The 20,615-nt window shown below is 61.7% G+C and overlaps 4 protein-coding genes and 1 long non-coding RNA gene across 13 annotated transcripts in view; 2 read left to right on the top strand and 3 right to left on the bottom strand.

Annotated features, from left to right (window-relative positions):
* Window positions 1-6,508, top strand: part of VDR (vitamin D receptor) — a 38,153-nt gene extending 31,645 nt beyond the window's left edge. For 5 of the 6 annotated variants that reach the window (XM_048928571.1, XM_048928573.1, XM_048928570.1 and 2 more), the window contains 2 exons: window positions 4,205-4,321; window positions 5,048-6,507. In XM_048928571.1, coding sequence (XP_048784528.1) covers window positions 4,205-4,321; window positions 5,048-5,307 — 377 coding nt within the window. In that variant the 3' untranslated portion in view covers window positions 5,308-6,507. Of the gene's footprint in view, window positions 1-4,204; window positions 4,322-5,047 lie in introns of all 6 variants that reach the window. The other variant, XM_048928574.1, reaches the window with a different exon arrangement.
* On the bottom strand, window positions 239-2,159 carry LOC125685515 (uncharacterized). 3 transcript variants are annotated; one of them, XR_007373460.1, is made up of 3 exons: window positions 1,295-2,159; window positions 861-1,130; window positions 239-819 (listed from the first exon to the last, which is right to left on the bottom strand). It is a non-coding gene; the product is annotated as an uncharacterized LOC125685515 (long non-coding RNA). The 3 variants fall into 3 exon arrangements; XR_007373461.1 differs by having other exon boundaries at window positions 861-966; window positions 1,336-2,159; XR_007373462.1 differs by having other exon boundaries at window positions 1,541-2,159.
* Window positions 6,509-6,834: 326 nt separating the features above from the next.
* On the top strand, window positions 6,835-9,465 carry MYG1 (MYG1 exonuclease). The gene is made up of 7 exons (XM_048928575.1): window positions 6,835-7,047; window positions 7,600-7,712; window positions 7,788-7,947; window positions 8,051-8,200; window positions 8,277-8,399; window positions 8,795-8,976; window positions 9,055-9,465. Exons 1-7 carry the CDS (start codon window positions 6,874-6,876, stop codon window positions 9,236-9,238), a joined length of 1,086 nt encoding a protein of 361 aa, XP_048784532.1. The 5' UTR covers window positions 6,835-6,873; the 3' UTR covers window positions 9,239-9,465.
* A 1,457-nt stretch (window positions 9,466-10,922) lies between these two features.
* Window positions 10,923-17,139, bottom strand: AAAS (aladin WD repeat nucleoporin). 2 transcript variants are annotated; one of them, XM_048928568.1, is made up of 16 exons: window positions 16,945-17,138; window positions 16,372-16,496; window positions 15,972-16,027; window positions 15,769-15,860; window positions 15,556-15,602; window positions 15,002-15,100; window positions 14,280-14,423; window positions 13,983-14,103; window positions 13,639-13,763; window positions 13,349-13,409; window positions 13,183-13,265; window positions 12,602-12,694; window positions 12,437-12,504; window positions 11,722-11,803; window positions 11,383-11,467; window positions 10,923-11,232 (listed from the first exon to the last, which is right to left on the bottom strand). In XM_048928568.1, the coding sequence occupies exons 1-16, from the start codon at window positions 17,065-17,067 to the stop codon at window positions 11,092-11,094; spliced, it is 1,545 nt and encodes a 514-aa protein (XP_048784525.1). In that variant the 5' UTR covers window positions 17,068-17,138; the 3' UTR covers window positions 10,923-11,091. The 2 variants fall into 2 exon arrangements, 1 of the variants encoding a protein (XP_048784525.1); XR_007373458.1 differs by lacking the exon at window positions 10,923-11,232 and adding an exon at window positions 14,625-14,804 and having other exon boundaries at window positions 11,435-11,467; window positions 12,602-12,695; window positions 13,176-13,265; window positions 16,945-17,139.
* A 1,088-nt stretch (window positions 17,140-18,227) lies between these two features.
* SP7 (Sp7 transcription factor) lies at window positions 18,228-20,342 on the bottom strand (the record flags this gene model as incomplete). Its single annotated transcript, XM_048928377.1, is given in 3 exon segments — window positions 18,228-18,373; window positions 19,804-20,287; window positions 20,289-20,342. Coding segments are annotated over 3 exon segments (684 nt in total), but the record flags the coding sequence as incomplete, so codon positions are not given.
* Window positions 20,343-20,615: the final 273 nt, after the last annotated feature.

The following is a 20,615-nucleotide window of genomic DNA, read 5'->3' as shown; positions in this document are numbered from 1 at the left end:
TAAGCCTGGGATGCTGAAATCCTTGGTGTAAGGCCTTGGAGTAACCCTGGGATGCTGAGATCCTTGGTGCAAGGCCTTGGAGTAACCCTGGGATGCTGAGATCCTTGGTGCAAGGCCTTGGAGCAACCCTGGGATGCTGAGATCCTTGGTGCAAGGCCTTAGAGTAACCCTGGGATGCTGAGATCCTTGGTGCAAGGCCTTGGAGTTGGTGCAAGGCCTTGGAGTAACCCTGGGATGCTGAGATCCTTGGTGCAAGGCCTTGGAGTAACCCTGGGATGCTGAGATCCTTGGTGCAAGGCCTTGGAGTAACCTTGGGATGCTGAGATCCTTGGTGTAAGGCCTTGGAGTAACCTTGGGATGCTGAGATCCTTGGTGCAAAGCCTTGGAGTAACGCTGGGATGCTGAGATCCTTGGTGTAAGGCCTTGGAGTAACCCTGGGATGCTGAGATCCTTAATGCAAGGCCTTGAAGTAACCCTGGGATGCTGAGATCCTTAATGCAAGGCCTTGGAGTAACCCTGGGATGCTGAGATCCTTAATGCAAGGCCTTGAAGTAACCCTGGGATGCTGAGATCCTTGGTGCAAGGCCTTGGAGTAACCCTGGGATGTTGAGATCCTTGGTGTAAGGCCTTGGAGTAACCCTGGGATGCTGAGATCCTTGGTGCAAGGCCTTGGAGTAACCCTGGGATGCTGAGATCCTTGGTGTAAGGCCTTGGAGTAACCTTGGGATGCTGAGATCCTTAATGCAAGGCCTTGGAGTAACCCTGGGATGCTGAGATCCTTAATGCAAGGCCTTGGAGTAACCCTGGGATGCTGAGATCCTTGGTGCAAGGCCTTGGAGTAACCCTGGGATGCTGAGAACCTTAATGCAAGGCCTTGGAGTAACCCTGGGATGCTGAGATCCTTAATGCAAGGCCTTGGAGTAACCCTGGGATGCTGAGATCCTTGGTGCAAGGCCTTGGAGTAACCTTGGGATGCTGAGATCCTTGGTGCAAGGCCTTGGAGTAACCTTGGGATGCTGAGATCCTTAATGCAAGGCCTTGGAGTAACCCTGGGGTGCTGAGATCCTTAATGCAAGGCCTTGGAGTAACCCTGGGATGCTGAGATCCTTAATGCAAGGCCTTGGAGTAACCTTGGGATGCTGAGATCCTTAATGCAAGGCCTTGGAGTAACCCTGGGATGCTGAGATCCTTGGTGCAAGGCCTTGGAGTAACCCTGGGATGCTGAGATCCTTAATGCAAGGCCTTGGAGTAAGCCTGGGATGCTGAGATCCTTGGTGCAAGGCCTTGGAGTAACCCTGGGATGCTGAGATCCTTGGTGCAAGGCCTTGGAGTAACCCTGGGATGCTGAGATCCTTAATGCAAGGCCTTGGAGTAAGCCTGGGATGCTGAGATCCTTGGTATAAGGCCTTGGAGTAAGCCTGGGATGCTGAGATCCTTAATGCAAGGCCTTGGAGTAACCCTGGGATGCTGAGATCCTTGGTGTAAGGCCTTGGAGTAACCCTGGGATGCTGAGATCCTTGGTGCAAGGCCTTGGAGTAACCTTGGGATGCTGAGATCCTTAATGCAAAGCCTTGGAGTAACCCTGGGATGCTGAGATCCTTAATGCAAGGCCTTGGAGTAAGCCTGGGATGCTGAGATCCTTGGTGCAAGGCCTTGGAGTAAGCCTGGGATGCTGAGATCCTTGGTGCAAAGCCTTGGAGTAACCCTGGGATGCTGAGATCCTTAATGCAAGGCCTTGGAGTAAAATTGGGATGCTGAGATCCTTGGTGCAAGGCCTTGGAGTAACCCTGGGATGCTGAGATCCTTGGTGTAAGGCCTTGGAGTAACCCTGGGATGCTGAGATCCTTGGTGCAAGGCCTTGGAGTAACACTGGGATGCTGAGATCCTTGGTGCAAGGCCTTGGAGTAACCTTGGGATGCTGAGATCCTTAATGCAAAGCCTTGGAGTAACCCTGGGATGCTGAGATCCTTGGTGCAAGGCCTTGGAGTAACCCTGGGATGCTGAGATCCTTGGTGCAAGGCCTTGGAGTAAGCCTGGGATGCTGAGATCCTTGGTGCAAAGCCTTGGAGTAACCCTGGGATGCTGAGATCCTTAATGCAAGGCCTTGGAGTAAAATTGGGATGCTGAGATCCTTGGTGCAAGGCCTTGGAGTAACCCTAGGATGCTGAGATCCTTGGTGTAAGGCCTTGGAGTAACCCTGGGATGCTGAGATCCTTGGTGTAAGGCCTTGGAGTAACCCTGGGATGCTGAGATCCTTGGTGTAAGGCCTTGGAGTAACCCTGGGATGCTGAGATCCTTAATGCAAGGCCTTGGAGTAACCCTGGGATGCTGAGATCCTTGGTGTAAGGCCTTGGAGTAACCCTGGGATGCTGAGATCCTTAATGCAAGGCCTTGGAGTAACCCTGGGGTGCTGAGATCCTTGGTGTAAGGCCTTGGAGTAACCCTGGGATGCTGAGATCCTTAATGCAAGGCCTTGGAGTAACCCTGGGATGCTGAGATCCTTGGTGCAAGGCCTTGGAGTAACCCTGGGGTGCTGAGATCCTTGGTGCAAGGCCTTGGAGTAACCCTGGGATGCTGAGATCCTTGGTGCAAGGCCTTGGAGTAAGCCTGGGATGCTGAGATCCTTGGTGCAAGGCCTTGGAGTAACCCTGGGATGCTGAGATCCTTGGTGCAAGGCCTTGGAGTAACCCTGGGGTGCTGAGATCCTTGGTGCAAGGCCTTGGAGTAAGCCTGGGATGCTGAGATCCTTGGTGCAAGGCCTTGGAGTAACCCTGGGGTGCTGAGATCCTTGGTGCAAGGCCTTGGAGTAACCCTGGGATGCTGAGATCCTTGGTGCAAGGCCTTGGAGTAACCCTGGGGTGCTGAGATCCTTGGTGCAAGGCCTTGGAGTAAGCCTGGAATGCTGAGATCCTTGGTGCAAGGCCTTGGAGTAACCCTGGGATGCTGAGATCCTTAATGCAAGGCCTTGAAGTAACCCTGGGATGCTGAGATCCTTAATGCAAGGCCTTGGAGTAAGCCTGGGATGCTGAGATCCTTGGTGCAAGGCCTTGGAGTAACCCTGGGATGCTGAGATCCTTGGTGCAAGGCCTTGGAGTAACCCTGGGATGCTGAGATCCTTAATGCAAGGCCTTGGAGTAACCCTGGGATGCTGAGATCCTTGGTGTAAGGCCTTGGAGTAACCCTGGGATGCTGAGATCCTTAATGCAAGGCCTTGGAGTAAGCCTGGGATGCTGAGATCCTTGGTGTAAGGCCTTGGAGTAACCCTGGGATGCTGAGATCCTTAATGCAAGGCCTTGGAGTAAGCCTGGGATGCTGAGATCCTTGGTGCAAGGCCTTGGAGTAACCCTGGGATGCTGAGATCCTTGGTGCAAGGCCTTGGAGTAACCCTGGGATGCTGAGATCCTTGGTGCAAGGCCTTGGAGTAACCCTGGGATGCTGAGATCCTTGGTGCAAGGCCTTGGAGTAACCTTGGGATGCTGAGATCCTTAATGCAAGGCCTTGGAGTAACCCTGGGATGCTGAGATCCTTGGTGTAAGGCCTTGGAGTAACCCTGGGATGCTGAGATCCTTAATGCAAAGCCTTGGAGTAACCCTGGGATGCTGAGATCCTTGATGCAAGGCCTTGGAGTAACCCTGGGATGCTGAGATCCTTGGTGCAAGGCCTTGGAGTAACCCTGGGGTGCTGAGATCCTTGGTGCAAGGCCTTGGAGTAACCCTGGGGTGCTGAGATCCTTAATGCAAGGCCTTGGAGTAACCCTGGGATGCTGAGATCCTTGGTGCAAGGGCAGAGATCCCCCAGTGAGATCCCAAGAAAACCAGGCAGAGCAAACAGCACATCGGGACCAGGCATGGGGTCATGGAGGGCAGGGATGGGATCTGTTTGCTGCGTGCTGTGGGCACACAAAACGTGTTTTGGTGTTTCTGCACAACGTGGCGCGGTGTGGGAGCGATAAGGAACGCAAACCGCCCGTAGGTTAATTGCCTTTCTGAAGTCATCTGCTCCATAATCTCCTGCCTCAAAGACGCTGCTGGGGAGGAAAGATTGAAAGAAATAATGTTTTTAAAGCTCTGTCAAAAATCATCCTGTGATTCTGTGATCCTGGCGCCCTGCTGCACTGAAGGAGGAGGCGCTGAGCTCCGCGCTCATCTCTCAGCTGCAGATCTGAGGTCTCACCCAGGTGCTAACAGCTCCTCTCTGTCCCCAGCCGGCCACAGCATGGAGCTCCTCGAGCCGCTCGTGAAGTTCCAGGTGGGCTTGAAGAAGCTGAACCTTCACGAGGAAGAGCACGTGCTCCTCATGGCCATCTGCATCCTGTCCCCAGGTAGGAGGACGCTCGTCCCCAAGCTCCCCACCCTGCCACGCTTTGGCAGCACAAAGGTGATCGTCCCTCTCTACTCGGCTCTTGTGAGGCCCCATCTGGAGTCCTGTGTCCAGGTGTGGAGCCCTCAGTACAAGAAAGACATTGAGATTTTGGAAAGGGTCCAGAGGAGGGCGACTAAGATGATGAGGGGGCTGGAGCAGCTCCCCTATGAGGACAGGCTGAGGGAGTTGGGCTTGTTCAGCCTGGAGAAGAGAAGGCTGCGGGGTGACCTCATGGCAGCCTATCAATACCTGAAGGGAACCTACAGCCAGGAGGGGAGTAAACTCTTCCAAAGGGCTGACAACAGCAGGACGAGGGGAAATGGATCCAAGTTGAAGGAGGGAAGATTGAGGTTGGATGTTAGGGGGAAGTTCTTTACTAGGAGAGTGGTTGGGCCCTGGAACGGGCTGCCCAGGGAGGTTGTGGATGCCCCGTCCTTGGACGTGGTCAAGGCCAGGTTGGACGGGGTCCTGGGCAACCTGATCTGAATGTGGATGTTTGGTGGCCCTGCTGGGCAGGGGGTTGGAACTCCATGATCCTTGGGGTCCCTTCCAACCCGGGTGATTCTGTGATTCTGTGAAGGCTCCACCAATGTCCCCAAGCCTGGCAGTGCCAGGCTAACAGCCAGACTCGATGACCTCCAAGGTCGTTTCCAAGGGCCGATCTGATGATGCTGGTGTTCCCTAGATCGACCCGGCGTTCAGGACACCTCGCTGGTGGAGTCCATCCAGGACCGCCTCTCGGACATCCTGCAGACCTACATCCGCTGCAGGCACCCCCCGCCCGGCAGCCGCCTGCTGTACGCCAAGATGATCCAGAAGCTGGCCGACCTGCGCAGCCTCAACGAGGAGCACTCCAAGCAGTACCGCTGCCTCTCCTTCCAGCCCGAGCACAGCATGCAGCTCACGCCCTTGGTGCTCGAGGTCTTCGGCAACGAGATCTCCTGATTCCAGCCGTGGGTTTGAGCACCCGCGTCTAAAGGGATAAGTCAGCCTTGGTCCCGAGAGGAGGGCTGTGACCCTGGGAGGAGGTTGTACATAGTTTGGTTTCACACTACTGCAGGTCCTGCTTTGTTTTGTTAGCCACGGCAGCCGAGGTTTGCTCGCTGCAGACCCAGATCTGTGCATTCCCCCCCCCCCCCCCCATGAGTGCTTCTTTCACTCGTCTGCAAGAGCTGACTTATCCCTTTATGGATGTTTTGAGGCTGGGCTGCCTTGAACCACGTTTTTTCTGACCAGAAACTGGGGCTGCTCGGAAGGAGAGGCTCAGGTTTTGCAGATTCATGGCACTGGGGAACCATCGATGGCATCTGTTGAACCTGAGGGACCCCTCCGCTCACCCCCAATTTGAGAAATGTGATGCTGATGGAATTGCACACCCCAGACCCATGCAGGAAAATGCTGAGGCTGCTCCTCAGAGCCCCACAGCCAGCAGTGAGAGGTTGGAGAAGGGAACCACAGCCAGGAAGAGCCAGCCGGGCTGTGATGTGTGTTCCCAGCACTACTGCCACCCCGTGTCCCACATCAGCCCCACTGCTGACACAACCCTGTGAGGGTGTTGTCTGTTGTCACGTTGAGGCCAGGCGGAGCTAATTGGGCACGCTGAGGTTTCCTGTGCAATGCTGGAGCTCTGGAGGGTGCCCCATCCCCGCTGACCCCACTGAAGCCACTTCTGCAGGGTGGTGGTCCTTCAGGAGGCAGCAGCACCAGCACGAGGATGGATTTGGGGCCATGAAATGCAGAGGAGCAGCGGGAGCTGAGTGCCTTGGTGGGACCCCAGGCAGCACCGCGTCTGGGGACACACAGCGGTCACGGTCCGCTGCATGGACAGCGGGGGGTGGGGACCCTGCAGGCAGCCGGACCTGGGGACAGTGCCTGGGGATGGGCGCTGCGCGGTGGGCACAGGGGGCAGCGGGGCTCCATCTCCGTGCAAATAAACGTGGCCTGGGAGCAGCACCGGCTGCGCTGTGGGGCTGTGTCCGTCTGTCCGGGTCCGTGTGAAGCTGCTGGAAGTGTCCGTCTGTCCGGGTTTGTGTCTGGGTGGCGCTGCTCTAGGTGTCCTTCTGTCTGTCCGTGCTGTTAAGTGTCCGCATGTCCCTCTCTCCCCATCTCCTTTCGCATCCCCGTATGCGCATGTACGCGTCCACACGTACCGCTGTGTCACCCCGTATCTCCTCAGCTCCCCTCCCTGCAGCCCCGTGTCACCGTTCCCCTCCCACGTACCCCCCCCCGTGTCCCCACGTCCCCGCCCCCTCCACGTGTCCAAAACTGCGCGCTCTGCGCATGCGCGGGTGGGTCAGGGCGTGGCGAAGCAGCACATGCGCAGAACGGAAGGGCGGGGCGGGCAGAGCCGGCGCACGCGCAGATCAGAAGGGCGGGGCGGGGGCCGTCAGGCGAGGCATGCGCATGCGCCGTCAAAAGGCGCTGTGGAGGCAGCGCCGCACATGCGCAGTGTTGTGGATGCAGTGCCGCGCATGCGCGGCGTCGCGGAGGCGGCACCGCGCATGCGCAGTGATGCGCGGCGCTTTGCGCGCCGTTCCCCTCATGGCCGCCGCCGTCACCGGGAGCGGGGCCGGGCCCAAGCGGGCCCGAACGGAGCCGGTTCCGCGCATCGGCACCCACGATGGCACCTTCCACTGCGACGAGGCGCTGGCATGCTTCCTGCTGCGCCTGCTGCCGCGCTACCGGGTACGGCCGCGGCCTCCTCAGGCCCTTCTGCACTCGGACCCGGTCTTACCTTCCGAGTCCTGCCCTTCCTCAGGGTCGCCCGTGGGTCCCCCGGCCCTGCTGGAGCCCTCAGTGCCACTGAAGAATCTCCCTGGGGTCCCCAAGCCCACGTTTTCTAGTCCCCCATCCTTCTATGGGGCCGCAGTGGGGTCCTCAGCCTCCTTTTGGGGTCCTCAGTCTCCGCTGGGGGCCGCTCCTGCCCTCATTTCCCTTATAACGTCTCCGGTCTCACCCACTGACCACTCTGGTATCCCCAGCCCCCTGCTGGAGTCCCCAGTCTCGCTTAGGGCCCACCTTGCGACCCCCAGGCCGTTGTCAGAATCCATGGCCCCACCTGGAGGACGCTTTCAGGTCCCCAGTCCTTCACTGGGGCCACACTGAGATCCCCAGCTCCTTGTTGAGGTCCTCCGTCCCATGTGGTGCCTGCCCTTATGTCCCCATTTCCCCCTTGAGGTCCCCGTTCTCCCCAGTCCCACTCTGGGCCCCCCTCAGCCTCACCCCATGCCTCAGCAGGACGCAGAGGTGGTGCGGACCCGGGACCCCCAACTCCTGGCCCAGTGCGATGTGGTGGTGGATGTGGGGGGCGAATATGACCCTGAGAGGCACCGCTATGACCATCACCAGAGGTGAGGCACTCCACCACGTTGGGGTCACCACATAAGGGAGCCCCCCCCCCGAGGGCTGACCCTGCGACCCCACAGGTCTTTCACCCAGTCCATGCGGAGCCTCCAGCCCAGCAAGCCCTGGACCACCAAACTGAGCAGCGCTGGGTTGGTTTATTGCCACTTTGGCTCCCAAATCCTTGCTGGGCTTCTGGGGCAGCCAGAGGACAGCCCCGTTGTGACTGCACTCTACGATAAGGTACGGGGGATTTGTGACCCACCAGCATGACTTTCCCTTGTGGAAACCACCCCATAAAAGAGGGGTTGGGTTCCAGGCGTTCTGACCCCACCCTGTCCCCAAGCTCTATGAGAACTTTGTGGAGGAGATCGACGCCATCGACAACGGCATCGCGCAGACGGACGGGGAGCCCCGCTATGCCCTCACCACCAACCTCAGCGCCCGCGTGGGGCACCTGAACCCCCGCTGGAACGACCCCGACCAGGACACTGAGGTGGGGACACGTGGGAAAGGGGGAACGCAGAGCTGCGTTCTTTGGGGTCACTGCTGATCTTCTGCTGCATCCCCAGGCTGGGTTTAAGCGGGCAGTGGAGCTGGTGGGCAGTGAGTTCATGGACAGGCTCGACTATTATCACCGTGCCTGGCTGCCTGCGCGGGCGCTCGTGGAGGACGCCATCCGGCGCCGCTTTGAGGTGCTCCCTGTGCTTGTTTTGGGGGGGTTTAAAGGGTGGGTGGAAGCCTGGGGCAAGGGGAGGCCAGGTCCCCTTGGTGTTGACCTCCCCGCACAGCTCAGGGCACAGCTGTGCACCCCGTTTCTCTCTCTGCACCCATACAGCCACCTTCTGTGCACCCCTGTAACACCACACATTGTCACGTTGCTTCCCACCCTCCACCACCACTCTCCGTGCACCCAGAACAGGTGGTGGTGCATCCCCACAGCGCAGGGTCTCATTGGGAGGGGGGTGCTGTGCTATTCAGATGGTAAAAAGCGCATGAAGGGGGGGAGAAGCTGAGGCGCAGGGCAGTGCTGGGGCACAGGGCAGGACCTCACGTGCCACCACGCAGCCGCATCGCGTTCCCTCTGCAGGTGGACACAAGCGGGGTGATGCTGGAGCTCCCGCAGGGTGGCTGCCCCTGGAAGGAGCACCTCTTCAGCCTGGAGAAGGAGCTGGCGCTGCCCAACCCGCTCCAGCTGGTGCTTTTCCCTGACCGCAGTGGGCAGTGGCGGGTGCAGAGCGTCCCTGTGGGACCACGCAGCTTCGAGAGCCGGTGAGCCCCGTCCCCAGCGCATCCCCTGCCAGGAGGGGACAGGATCTCAACCCCCTGCCCCTTTTCCCACCATCGCAGCCTCCCTCTCCCCGAGCCATGGCGGGGTGTTCGTGACGAGGCGCTGTCTCAGCTCGCCGGCATCCCCGGCTGTGTCTTCGTGCACTCCAGTGGCTTCATCGGAGGCAACCGTACGCGGGAGGGGGCTTTGGAGATGGCCCGGAGGACGTTGGCATTGCAGGGGGTGGGAGCACAAAGCGGATGAGTTCCCCACCCCCCCATGAGTTGCCTGTGCTGGGACTTCGCATGGACTGTTGGCACGGTCACAGCAGGACACCAAAGCAGCTGTGAGCTGCCACTGGTCCCAGTTACAGCGTTGGACCGGTCTGAAAGCACAGAGCAGACTGAGAGGCTTTTAAGGATTCAGTGCTCTGAAGCCTGGCCTGTTATGTACTGGCTGCCAACACCAGTAAAAAACCAGTGCATTCCCAATGCATCTGCTGGTCAGGTAGTGGGAGCTGCTTTGGAGGTGTCCTGGGGCACAGGGGGGCACATGGGGTTCCAAAAGGTCACACGCTGGGGTGCAAAAGCAGGTGCAGCCTCAGCATCCCCAGCACTCTGTTGTTGGTTTGGGGGTTGGACTCGATGATCTCTGGAGGTCCCTTCCAACCCCTACAATTCTGTCATTCTGTGATTCCCTCCATCCCAGCTGCCCCTGGGAGGGGAACGTCACCAGCCCAGCTGTCCTGGGGAGGACACAGACCCCCCCCTCGCTCCCCGCCTCCCGCCGCAGCTGCGGGGCGATGCGGGCAGCCTGGCTGTTCCTGCTGGCTCTAGGGTTGCCCTGCTGCCCCCGAGGCCGCCGCTGCCCTTTGGGGGGTCCCCAGGGCCTTCCCCCCACCGCCGGCGGCCGCAACGAAACCCTGGCAGGGAGCGGGCAGCCACGGGTGCCAGACGTGGCCATGCTGGTGGCTGTGGGTGGGTGGCTCGGCGCCGTCCTCGCCTATGTGGGACGCTACGTGAGGAGGAGCCGCGCCGAGACCCGCCTGCACCTCGAGTACCTGCGGGCGCTGCCCTGCCGGCGGCCGAGCCCCGGGGAGGAGGAGCCGCTCAGCGCCGTCCTGTGACACCACGGACACCACAGGGGCAGAAGTTCCCAGCAGCAGATCCAAACCGGGGATCCCCGCGGGCGAAGCATCCCTCGACGTCTCCGGTGTGAGTTGTTTACCCCACGTCTTCGTTGGGCTGCTGCCGTCTTTTCCGTGGGGCGGAGGGGCCAGTTTCCCTGCCTCGTTTCGGGGTTTGGTTTTCAGGAGGGTTGTGTGGGTCCTGGGGGTGGTGGGCTGAGCAGGGCCCTCCCTCCCTGTTTCCTCTGCGGAGTGATTACAGCGTAATCCCAGGGATTAACCATGTGTAATCCAGGGCTTTAAGCACTGCCCCCCTCAGCCTCCCCCTAATCCCACTCCGGCCCATCTGCTCCCCCCAGCGCTGTCTGGGCTCACGTGGGGCTGCAGCAGCACTCACTGAATGGGCTGGGAGGGGAAGGTTTGTGCTGTGCTGGGTCTCACTGAGCTGCAGCCCTTCTGGTGGTTCCTTACGCCCTCAAGGTGAAGCCCAAAGGCTGCATTTAAGGCCAAGGAACCCTCACAGCCCCTTCGGCCCTCAGTGCAGCCACGTAACCACAGAGCAAAACCCCACACTCATTGGGGGCTCCCCAGGTGTTTGTTTGCCACACACAAATGTAGCAGCAGGAACCTCAGATCTGCTTTGGTGTAGGCACAGAATGGCTCTTCTCCTGCAGGTGCAAACCATGACCTGACATCACAGAGCAGCACCAGAGCCCCAGAAACAAACCTGAGTGGCTTTGAGAACGCATCCCCCCAAAAATATCCATGGAATGTTTCCTTGTTTTCCCTGGACAAGGACAGAGCGAGGAGCAGCGCCAGGCGTGGGGAGGAGGAGCCACCTTTAATCTGCACGGCACTCGACGGCTGAACCCCACATTCCACAGAATTGAGAGCACTGCAGAACCTGCAGGGGTACAGGAAGGGACCGCAGCCCCGCGGTGTCCCAGGGAACAGGGAACTGCAGATGGATCCCAAACGTCCTGAGCTGCTGTCAGAGCTCCGAGAAGAGCGGCTGCTCCCGCACGCTGCTGCTGGCCGTCACCACGGCGGGGCTGCGGCCGGGGCTGCCGTAGGGCAGGCGGGAGCTCAGGAAGAAGAAGGGGATGTGGCTGATGGTCCCCGTGGACCAGCACTGGAGAGAACAACGGCACAAAGGTCAGCACAGGGCACCACCGTCCCAAAGAGCAATGGGTCACCATCGCCTTCCCTCCGCCCTCTCAATTTCACCCACTGCATTCCTGACCGAGGGTGCGGCAAAAAAGAGAGCCGGAGTCGCACTCACCACGGTCAGCAGCGCTCCCTTCTCGAAGCAGGGGTGGAAGGCGATGAGCTGCGGCTCGGCGCTCTGCTCCCCCCTCAGGAATCCGCTGGAATGGAAAGGAGAGCTGCAGTGAGAGGCGGCTGTGGGGTTAAGCGCCATCTCTGCTGCACTTAAAGGCTTTTCAGGATAATGGACAACACATCCAAAATGCGACTGCATTGGGGGTACAATGGTACTGCAGCAGGGCCTGAAGCAGCAGTGTGGGACGGCAGCAGCACAGCATCTTTCCCACTGCGTCCCGAGGATGTTTGACCAACCCCCAAAACACCATGAGAAGCCCTGAACCCATCTGCTACACACCACGGCAGGAGCTCAAACACGGGGCTGTTGCGGATACGGAACACGGCCACCACGGTTTGCGTCCCCTCAGCGCTGGGATCTCCTGCAGGGGGAAGGGAAGTGAGCTGAGGGTGTGAGGGGCAGCGATGGGACAGCAAAGCGGGAGCGACGTGGGGGAACGAAGCCACCTCTGCCTGCAGTGCTCCTTTCCCTTCCAAACGGGATCCCCCACAGGCCGGGGGCAGCCCTGCTTCCCTGCAGCTTTTCCCTCCCCATTTCCTCCCCAGCAGCTTTATAAGAGGGACAAAAAAAACCAAGTGGCCGAGCTCAGGTCCGATACGGCGTCCCCAGCGCTGCACCTTGGGGCTGTCAAAGCTGTGCTTTGTCTCTGCAGCCAAGAGGGCCTCCATGGCTCAGTTATCCCAAGGCTGCTCCTCGAGTGGGGCCGGGGGCTCAGGGTGCAACGTGGGCGCTGTGGGAACGCAGAGAGCTGGCGGTGGGGCTGGGAGAGGTGATTCTGTCTGGCAGTGAGGACGGAACAGTGCTCTTTCCTCGGGGGATAAGCAGGAACAGACACTGCACATCACCATGGGGGCGCCAGGGGATGCTTTGTGCAGGGGGGCAAAGTCACAGCGAGGAAGAGCGGACCCCCAACCCCTAAGGAGTTTCCCCCCCCCCATGAAGGGCAGATCTGGAGCAAAGGCAGCAGGGAGCAGCGCTGCAGCACAGCTCTGACCTCGGATGATCACAGCCAGCCTCTCCCCGGTGGGGTCCCACACCATGGACTGCACAGCTCCGCCGACCCTGGAGCACAGCACAGTGAACCCACAGCTGGGGAGGGGGCACAGAGCCCCTCTGCCTCCCAGCATCGCTCCGTGGGGCCGCACGCAGTCAGACCCACCTCTCCTCCCCATAGGGCGTCTCGAAGGTGGTCTCTGACAGATCTGCCACGATGGAAGCTGTTTCGAACCTCCCACCTGGCCCTGCATGTCCCCTGAAATGAAGTCCCAGCAGGCGCGCTCGCTTCTGCTTCCCTGCTGTGTGCAGGTTGTCTCCTTGCCCTAAATCTGCTCTTCTGCTCCCAGAAACGATGCGGAATTTCCGCCTCTTGGAGCTGTGGAGCCTCCTGCTGTCCCAGCAGCGTCTGCGGTGTTTGGGACGGCGCACAGGGAAGGGTTTCCCTCGACAGAAGTGAGCACCCACTGCCTCCGTGCAAAAGGAGTGCTGAGAGCCAGCGCCAATCTCCCTGCGCAGCTCCAAGCTGAAGATGCGACGCGAGGGAGGAAATACGGACACCCAACTGCTGTGAGGGCCCCCCCAAACCTCCTCCTTCCACTCCTTTCCCTGCTGTCCCGGCTTTGCTACACCACAGCAGCTTGGAAGCTCTCCCTGATGGACACTGAGCCTCTCTTGGCCACAACCACCCATAGCTGAAAGCAAAACGACGGCTGGGGAAGCAAACGGGGGGCACTCACCCTGTACTCAGAGAAGGACAAGGAGTAGATGACGGACTCCCCCAGCACTGTGAAGAGCAGCCGGCTGCCATCAGGGCTCCAACACCCCGTCTGTGGGGCACAGGGGGACGTCAGAACACCCCGCACACCCCCCACATGGGGGGAGATGCCCCTTCCCACTGCGCCTGCCCCACCTGGCAGCGCCCTTTGATCGTGGGCCACTTCTCACACGTCCACATCTGAGCTTCCCACACTCTGCAAGAGAAAGAGAATGACGTGAAAGGGATAAACTGCCCCAAACCTGCCCCAATTCAGCCCCTCTGAGAGGAGCCCGAGGCCTTGGACCTGACTTTACCCCCATATGTGACACGGGGGAGAAGGGGAGCAGCGAGGACATAAAGCAGCCAGGTGTGCTTTGATGGGAGGCGAATGAAAATGGTAACGGAATTGAGAGCGAACAAAAGGAGCAGGGCTGGGAGCTCACTTGAACACTGCTGAAGGGGTGGCTGCCAGGACCTTGCTGCCATCGGGGGACCAGGCCAAGAAGGTGACCCCACCGCCCCCGAACCACTGCAGCTGGACGCAGTTCTCGGTGGACACATCCCACACCTGGAGGGGCACAGAGGGGTTGGGGGGGGATGGCAGCGCTCCCACCGTCAGCCAGAGCCCAGACGTGGCACAGAGCGGGGCGCTGTGCTTTCAGATCTCAGTGCTCCAAATTCAGGACCCTCCTTTGAGGAAATGCTGTTCCCCGTGGTCACACAGCCATCTGAGTGTCCCAGCAATGGGGTGACGGCCCCGGACCCCCAAATATGGCCCCACACTCACCAGCATGGCCGTGTCCACAGGTGAGGCCGAGAGCAGCAGCTTCCCGCTGGGTGCCCACGCCAGGCTGGTGACGGGGCTGTGCCCAGGGTAGGACAGCACCTGAGCGCAGCCAGATGAGGGTCTGCAGGGACAGAAACCACAGCTGATGGGGGACAGGAGGGACACCAAGAGCTGGTGATGCAGCACAGCGCCTTCTGTACCCCCAGCCGGATGGACAGCAGCCTGGATTTAACCTGAAGCTCAGAGAAATGGGCTCAGGGGCACGAGTGTGGGGCTGTCACCGTGTGGGATCGTCACCTGGTGGAGAGGGACGTGGGGTCCAGGTGCCACACGAGGACGCAGCTCTGGCAGGCGACGGCCAGGATGGAGGCACACAGCGGCTTCCAGGCGACGGCGGCCACGTTCCTCTGCAGACGATGCTTCAGCGATGGGATGGTGGCACTGCGGGGAGGAGGGAGCGTGACAGGAGGCCGAGTGGGGGTCACAACAACAACGGGGGACATCCCTGGGGACCCCTCTGCAGCCCTGACCGTGGTGGGTGCCTAAAGCCTACGGGGAGGGGGACCCACCGTGAGCTGTGCCCTTGGGGGGGGGGGGACAGAGGGGACCCAGGCAGGTGACACCGGCGCTGCTGGAGCACACCTTGTGTGATTCAGTGCCCACAGCCCGGGGGGAGATCTGGCACTTGTTGGCTTGAAATCCCAACTGGGGGAGAGCGGCTCAGCGGGGCAGCGCTGCTTGGGCCGCAGCATGAGCCGGGAGAGTCTTCTCTTAAGGAGGGCTTTATATGCCTGCCGAGACCCGCCGGGGGAGCAGGGAAACCTAGAGGAGAAATGAGGCTGAAGGGCAGGAGAAAGCCTGGCTGGGGGCTGGGGGTGTGAGGAAGGGTCCTAACGCAGCGCTGTGAGAAGTTCTGGGGGGCAGGGAGCAGCGAGAGCACAGGGGTGAGGGAGGGCTGCTGGGCACGTGGCTCAGGGTGGGTTTGGGGGGGTGGGTTTGGGAGCTGCCCCCCTCCTCACCTGCTCGAGTTGTAGACCCGCACGGAGTCGTCCAGCAGAGCCACGGCGAATTTGCTGGTGTGTGGATGCCAGGCGAAGGCACGGATGCTGCAGCCGGCCCTGCAGGAGGAAGGGGGCACAGGGGGCAACCCGGACCCACATCTGCCATCCCCAGTTCCAACTCCCAAAGCCACCACCAAAATAAATCCCAGCTTTCACTGCTCAGCAAGGTGGCATCCTCTGCAAACTTCCCTCCTCCTGGCTGTTTCTCACAGGCTGCTCAACAAACAGTCACCGCTCACCGCTTCACCAAGCCCTGGTTCAGTTTAATGCTGTTCCTCCCACGTGCACCACACAGCACCAGGGTACCAAGCAGCCCCAGGCGATGGGGAATCAATCCCCTCAGCATCCCTGTGCTGGGGAGGCTGAGCACAGAACAGAGGGGTGATGCCGTCCTCTCCCTCCGCTCCACAGCACCGTTCTGCAGGTGTGGATATACCAGGGGACGGGGTGACACACACACACACACACACACATCTTGCAACGATTGTGGCCTCACGGCACACAGCACTCACCAGTCGACCGCCTGGGAGAAGGCAGCAATCATATCCTCACTGGTCAGCTGCAGGGGAAGGGGCAGACAGGGGGGATGTCAGCGCTGAGAGGGCAGAAAGCCCCTTCCCCCCCTCAGCTTCATTCCCTCTGCATCCCTTTGCTGTCCCAGCGCCCTTTCGGCGCCGTTTCTCCTCCCATCACAGAAGGGGAACTCGCAGTGTTTTGGGACCCACCGAGAGGTGTGGGAGGAGGGAGCCGTGCAGGGAGGAGAGCCATCGGCACGCGGTCAGAACGCAGCTCAGCGCCGTCTTCGCCCACTGCAGCCCTGCAGAGAGCACAGAAACGTCAGCACTGCTCCCAGCAGGAGGGGATCCCCGGCAATGGGGCAGCACGGAGCGGTGATGCGGAGCTGCAGGGACCCCCAGGCCCCACTCACCCTCCTCCTCGGCGCTGACGATCTCCTTCAGCAGCCCACACAGCCCCCCGTCCCGCCTGCAGCGAAAGTAAATCAGTGTGGATGCGGGGACCCCACGCCTTCCCCATATCCCCTCAAAGTCTCCCCTTTTGCCCCACTGCAGGCCCAGCACTGGGACTGCTGCACTGCGCTCCCCCCTCTATCCTGACCCCCCCCCACTCCCAAAAAAGCCCTCAGGGCGGAACCACAAAGTCCCAGATGGGGCCGCGGCTGCCGCAGGGAGGGGAGGAGGTTGCAGAAATTGGTGCGGACCTCAGTGGGGTCCTGAAGGTGCAGCAAAGCCCACGCAGACCCAGCGGGTGCAGAGCAATAACAAACGGGGCTCAGCGCCATCGCTGTTATGGGGGTGGGGGGCGCTCACCAGGCACACAGGACCCTCTTCCACAGGGCCTCGCGGTGGTGCAGGAAGGGCTGAGCCCCCGATTCAGGGCGGCCGGGACCCTTCAGACCGTCCTCAGGCAGAGTGAGAGCGGGCAGCGCTGCCAGCTGGAGGGGGAGGAGGAAGGGGGGGTTACAGTGCGGGATGGGTTTGCTCGGAGCACGGGGGAGGAAGTGCTTTCTCCTGGGGGGGAAGTGTGGGGTTGAGGGGGGACCACAGAGAACTCTGGGGGAAGGATGGCGGGGGGGGGGGGGGCGGGGGGCAAGGACAGTTTTAGGGGAAAAGGGGTGGAGGGATCGTTTCAACCTTTTGAGGAAGGCTGGGGGGTCCCAAACACACTTTGGGGGGGGCAGAAGTGGGTGATCCCGAGCGCACTGTTGAGGGGAAGTGAGGGGGGGTCCCCAGCATAACCACAAGGGGCGGAAACGGGGGGACAAATCCGCTTTCGGGGATCCGGGGGCCCCCAGCATCACCACCCTCTGGGGAAGGGTTGGGGGTCCCGAGCCCGCGCCGGGGGTCCGCGGTACTGGGGGGGGGGAGGGGGTGTTTCCTCACCAGGCTCTGGAAGTCGAGCGGCAGCGGCTCCCCCCGCCGCCCGCAGAGCAGAGCGTTGTTAAACTCACAGAGGGTGACGGCGCCCGGGGGGGGCGGGGGGGGGAACAGCGCCAGGGAGCACATGGCGAACCGGCACCGGCGGCACCGCCAACCGCGGGCGCCGTTCAACCGCCGACGGAGCCCCGCGAGGGCCAAACCGCGCCGCGTTCCGCCCCGTGTGTGTGGAGGGAGCGTTAAAGGGGCCGCGGTTCTGTGCACGCAGCGCTCGGACAGGACCGAAGGTCTCCCAACCCCCCCTTCCCCCCCCTTTCCCAGTTCTGTGTCCGTTCTCTCCTCGTACAAAAGCGCGATGGGAAATGGGGAACCGTAGCGCTGTAACGGGAGCTGATCGTTTGGTGGGCCCACGGCCGGGGAGCGTTGCCCCTTTAAGAGAGGCGGTGCGTCCTCTCGGGGGCGGGAAAAAGGCGCGTGGCGCTGTTGGTGCGCGGGTTTCGCTCCGTCCGCGTCTCTGAGTCCTGGGGTCCCGCGGGTGGCTCTTATGGGGAGCCGCCTTCTTTTGGGGTCCCAGGAGCATCGCCAGCCCCCCGTGCTGGGCTCCCATGGGTGCCCCACATGGGGACTTTCCTCTATTGGGGTCCCATAGGGGTCCGTGCGCTCCTCTGTCGGGCTCCCCGAGGTCCCCCGCATCCCGCTCTATCGGGGTCCCATGGGTGCCCACGTGGCCCTGTGCTGGGGTCGCACGGGTGCCTGCATCCCTGTGCCTTGGGGTTGCGTGGGTTCCCCTATGGGAATCCCCCTGCATTGGGGTCCCCTGGGTGCCATATGGGAATAGCTCTCTATCGGGGTCCCCCGGCTTCCCGCACCCCTCCTCCCCCCCCCATCCCACCCCCTCCTTTTGGATCTCCCCCAACCCCTTTTCCTGGGCTCTCATCTCCCTCCCTCCCCCCCCCCCCCCCCCCCCCCCCGGTCCCATTTTAGGTTCGCTTTTATTACATTTATCTCCGTGTTTTCCTTCAGCGGCCGCAGGAGTTATTTTAATTTTTTCAGGATATTAAATAAACGCTCTGGCGGGGGGGTGGGGGGGGGGGGGGGGGCTGCGGTGGGGGGCCCTGCATTCCTCACCCGTTACGGAGCGAGCGGGGTTTGATAGGAGACAACGATTTGGACGGCGCCGATCGCTGGGAGACATCAGAGCCACCGCAGCGCTGGTGCGCCCCCCCCTCCGCCCCCCCCCCCCCCCCCCCAAATCCCCAAAGCCAAAGGGATGGGGGAGGAGGGGGAGCTCAGGGGCCGAGGGTGGCTTTGGGACCAGCGTGGTTTTGGGGAGGCTCCCGTTTGGGGTTTGGCACCGGGATGTGGACGGATGTGTTCGGCGCCCGTTGGCAGCGGCCCACCCACAGCGAGCGGCGTTTTTTAGGGGGGAAAAACCCTAAAAGCCAAATAAATCCCAGGAGGTTTGGGGGCTTACGATGCAAGCTGGCACCCAGCACCCCAAATCCCACCCTCGTGGGGGGTGGCAGCGCGGGGACGGCGCTGTGGCACTGCAGGGGTGTCCTGGGGGTGTCCCCGTGCCTCAGTTTCCCCTCGTGGGTTCCCCCCCCCCCCCCCCCGCCGTACGGTGGTGACTCAGCCCGGTGGCACACGTGGCACCCGGGGGTGGCACTCGGGGCTGCGCCACGCTGGCATGGGGACACAGCGCTGTCCCTATGGGCGCTGGCACCCGGCCTGTCCCGCCTCCCTCTGCCTTTTTCCGTGGCTTTATTTTGGGTTCCCCCCTCACCCCCCCCCCCAAAAAAAAAAGCTCCCGAAAAAGCCCCAAAGTGGGGCGGGAGCTCAGAGCGATGGGGCATCACACAACATGGGGTGTCCCACAACATCAGGGTGTCCCACAGCATTGGGGTGCCCCAAAACATGGGGTGTCCCACAGCATCAGGGTGTCCCACAACATGGGGGCGTCCCACAACATGGGGGTGTCCCACAGCATTGGGGTGTCCCACAACATGGGGTGTCCCACAACATGGGGGTGTCCCACAGCATCGGGGTGCCCCAAAACATTGGGGCGTCCCACAACATCGGGGTGTCCCACAACTTTGGGGTGTCCTCGGTCAGACGTGGCCCCACACGTGTCACAGGTCTGCGTGCAGTGGGGGAAACTGAGGCATGGGGTGAAGCTGGGATGCACACGCGTGTGTTTGTGTGCACAGATGTGTCTGTGGGATCCCCTCTATGGGGTTTGGGGACACACGGGTGTGTAGGGTTGTGGCGGTTTGTGGGGTCCCGGCATCATGGGGATGGAGGGACACGAGGACACAAGAGCACAGGGATGTGGGCCCACAAGGACAGGAGGGAGGGGGAAGGGGGCAAAGCAGAACCACCCCACAATGTGGGACATCCCATATCGGGGCTGTGCCCGCACTGTGTTCCCCCGTGCCTCAGTTTCCCCTTTTGTGATATGGAGGGGGGGCTGCGTGCCACTGCTGTTCCTTGAACCCCTTTATTGCATTTATCGTTTATTTATGTTCTGGAGGGGGGGGGGGGGTAGCCAGCTAAAAGAGGGGGGGGGTACATCAGCGCCAAACGACCTGGGCGGGTTAATGAGGAGGAGGAGGAGAAGGGGTGAACCCGTCCCTGAGCTCTGTGCGGGGTGAGAAAAGATGGGGAGGGGGGGGGGGGGAAACAAAATGGGGGTGGGGGAACAAAGCGGGTGCCCACCTCAACCCCCAGCACGGCCCCCACGCCATAATTTAAGACATAAATTATAAACGATCCCGCGGCGCCGCTGCCTATGGGTGAGCGGTGGGGGGGGGAGGGGGGGGGGGACGGGTTTTCTATGGGGGGGGGGCACCCCGAAATAAATACCGAGGAGGGGGAAAGGAAAGGAGAGGAGGGGCGTCAGATCTCCAGCAAACTGCCCGCCTCGGGGCTGCCCGCATCCCGCCGGGGCGACGGAGCGACGGGTCGGCGCGGGGAGCCGGGCGGGCCGGGGGGGGGGCGGGTTGTTCTGAGAGGCGGGGGGAGCGGTGGGGGGCGGCTCGGAAGGCGCTTTGGGGGCCGAGGGGTCGGCGTGGGTCTTCTGGTGTTTGCTGAGGTGGTCGGAACGGGTGAAGCGTTTGCTGCACAGCACGCACGTGAATTTCTTCTCGCGGGTGTGGGTGCGCACGTGGCGTTCCAGCTCGTCCGAGCGGGTGAAGCGCTTCCCGCAGAAAAGCCAATTGCAAACGAACGGCCGTTCCCCCGTGTGCCAGCGCAGGTGCGCCTTCAGGTGCGACGCTTTGCCGTACACCTTCCCGCAGCCCGGGATGTGACAGCTGTGCACCGCCTTCTTCCGCAGCCCCCCCGCCGCCGCCGCTCCCCCCCATGCGCTCCATCTCCTGGCAGTTCGGGCAGTCGCACGAAGCGCGGCCGCCCGGCGAACCGCCGCCCCCCCCGGCCCCTCCACGCAACGCTTTGCCCCCCCCCGCTTCGCTTTTCGGTGGCGCCGCCGCCGTCGGGGTCACCCCCGGAGCTCCGCCGTAAGGCGGGGGGTTGAGGGCCCCGAAATCGGAGCCGTAAGCGGGCAGCGGGGGGCTGAGCGCGGGCTGAGCCTGCAGGGAGCCCTGCAGCCCCTCGGCGCCCCCCGGACCCCCGAGCCAACCCCCGTTAGGGTGCACGTCCCACCAAGCGGGGGCCGC

This window comes from Lagopus muta, chromosome 28, assembly GCF_023343835.1.
Source record: "Lagopus muta isolate bLagMut1 chromosome 28, bLagMut1 primary, whole genome shotgun sequence".
Lineage (NCBI taxonomy): Eukaryota > Metazoa > Chordata > Aves > Galliformes > Phasianidae > Lagopus > Lagopus muta.
This window is presented reverse-complemented; position numbering and strand designations above follow the sequence as displayed.

Coding starts and splice junctions, on each gene's coding strand:
- MYG1 (XM_048928575.1), top strand. CDS start 6,874: ATGCGCGGCGCTTTGCGCGCCGTTCCCCTCATGGCCGCCGCCGTCACC. Junction 7,048..7,599: donor GCCTGCTGCCGCGCTACCGG/GTACGGCCGCGG, acceptor ATGCCTCAGCAG/GACGCAGAGGTGGTGCGGAC. Junction 7,713..7,787: donor CGCTATGACCATCACCAGAG/GTGAGGCACTCC, acceptor GCGACCCCACAG/GTCTTTCACCCAGTCCATGC.
- AAAS (XM_048928568.1), bottom strand. CDS start 17,067: ATGTGCTCCCTGGCGCTGTTCCCCCCCCCGCCCCCCCCGGGCGCCGTC. Junction 15,861..15,971: donor CGTCAGCGCCGAGGAGGAGG/GTGAGTGGGGCC, acceptor TGCTCTCTGCAG/GGCTGCAGTGGGCGAAGACG. Junction 12,505..12,601: donor ACGCCCTATGGGGAGGAGAG/GTGGGTCTGACT, acceptor GCTGTGCTCCAG/GGTCGGCGGAGCTGTGCAGT.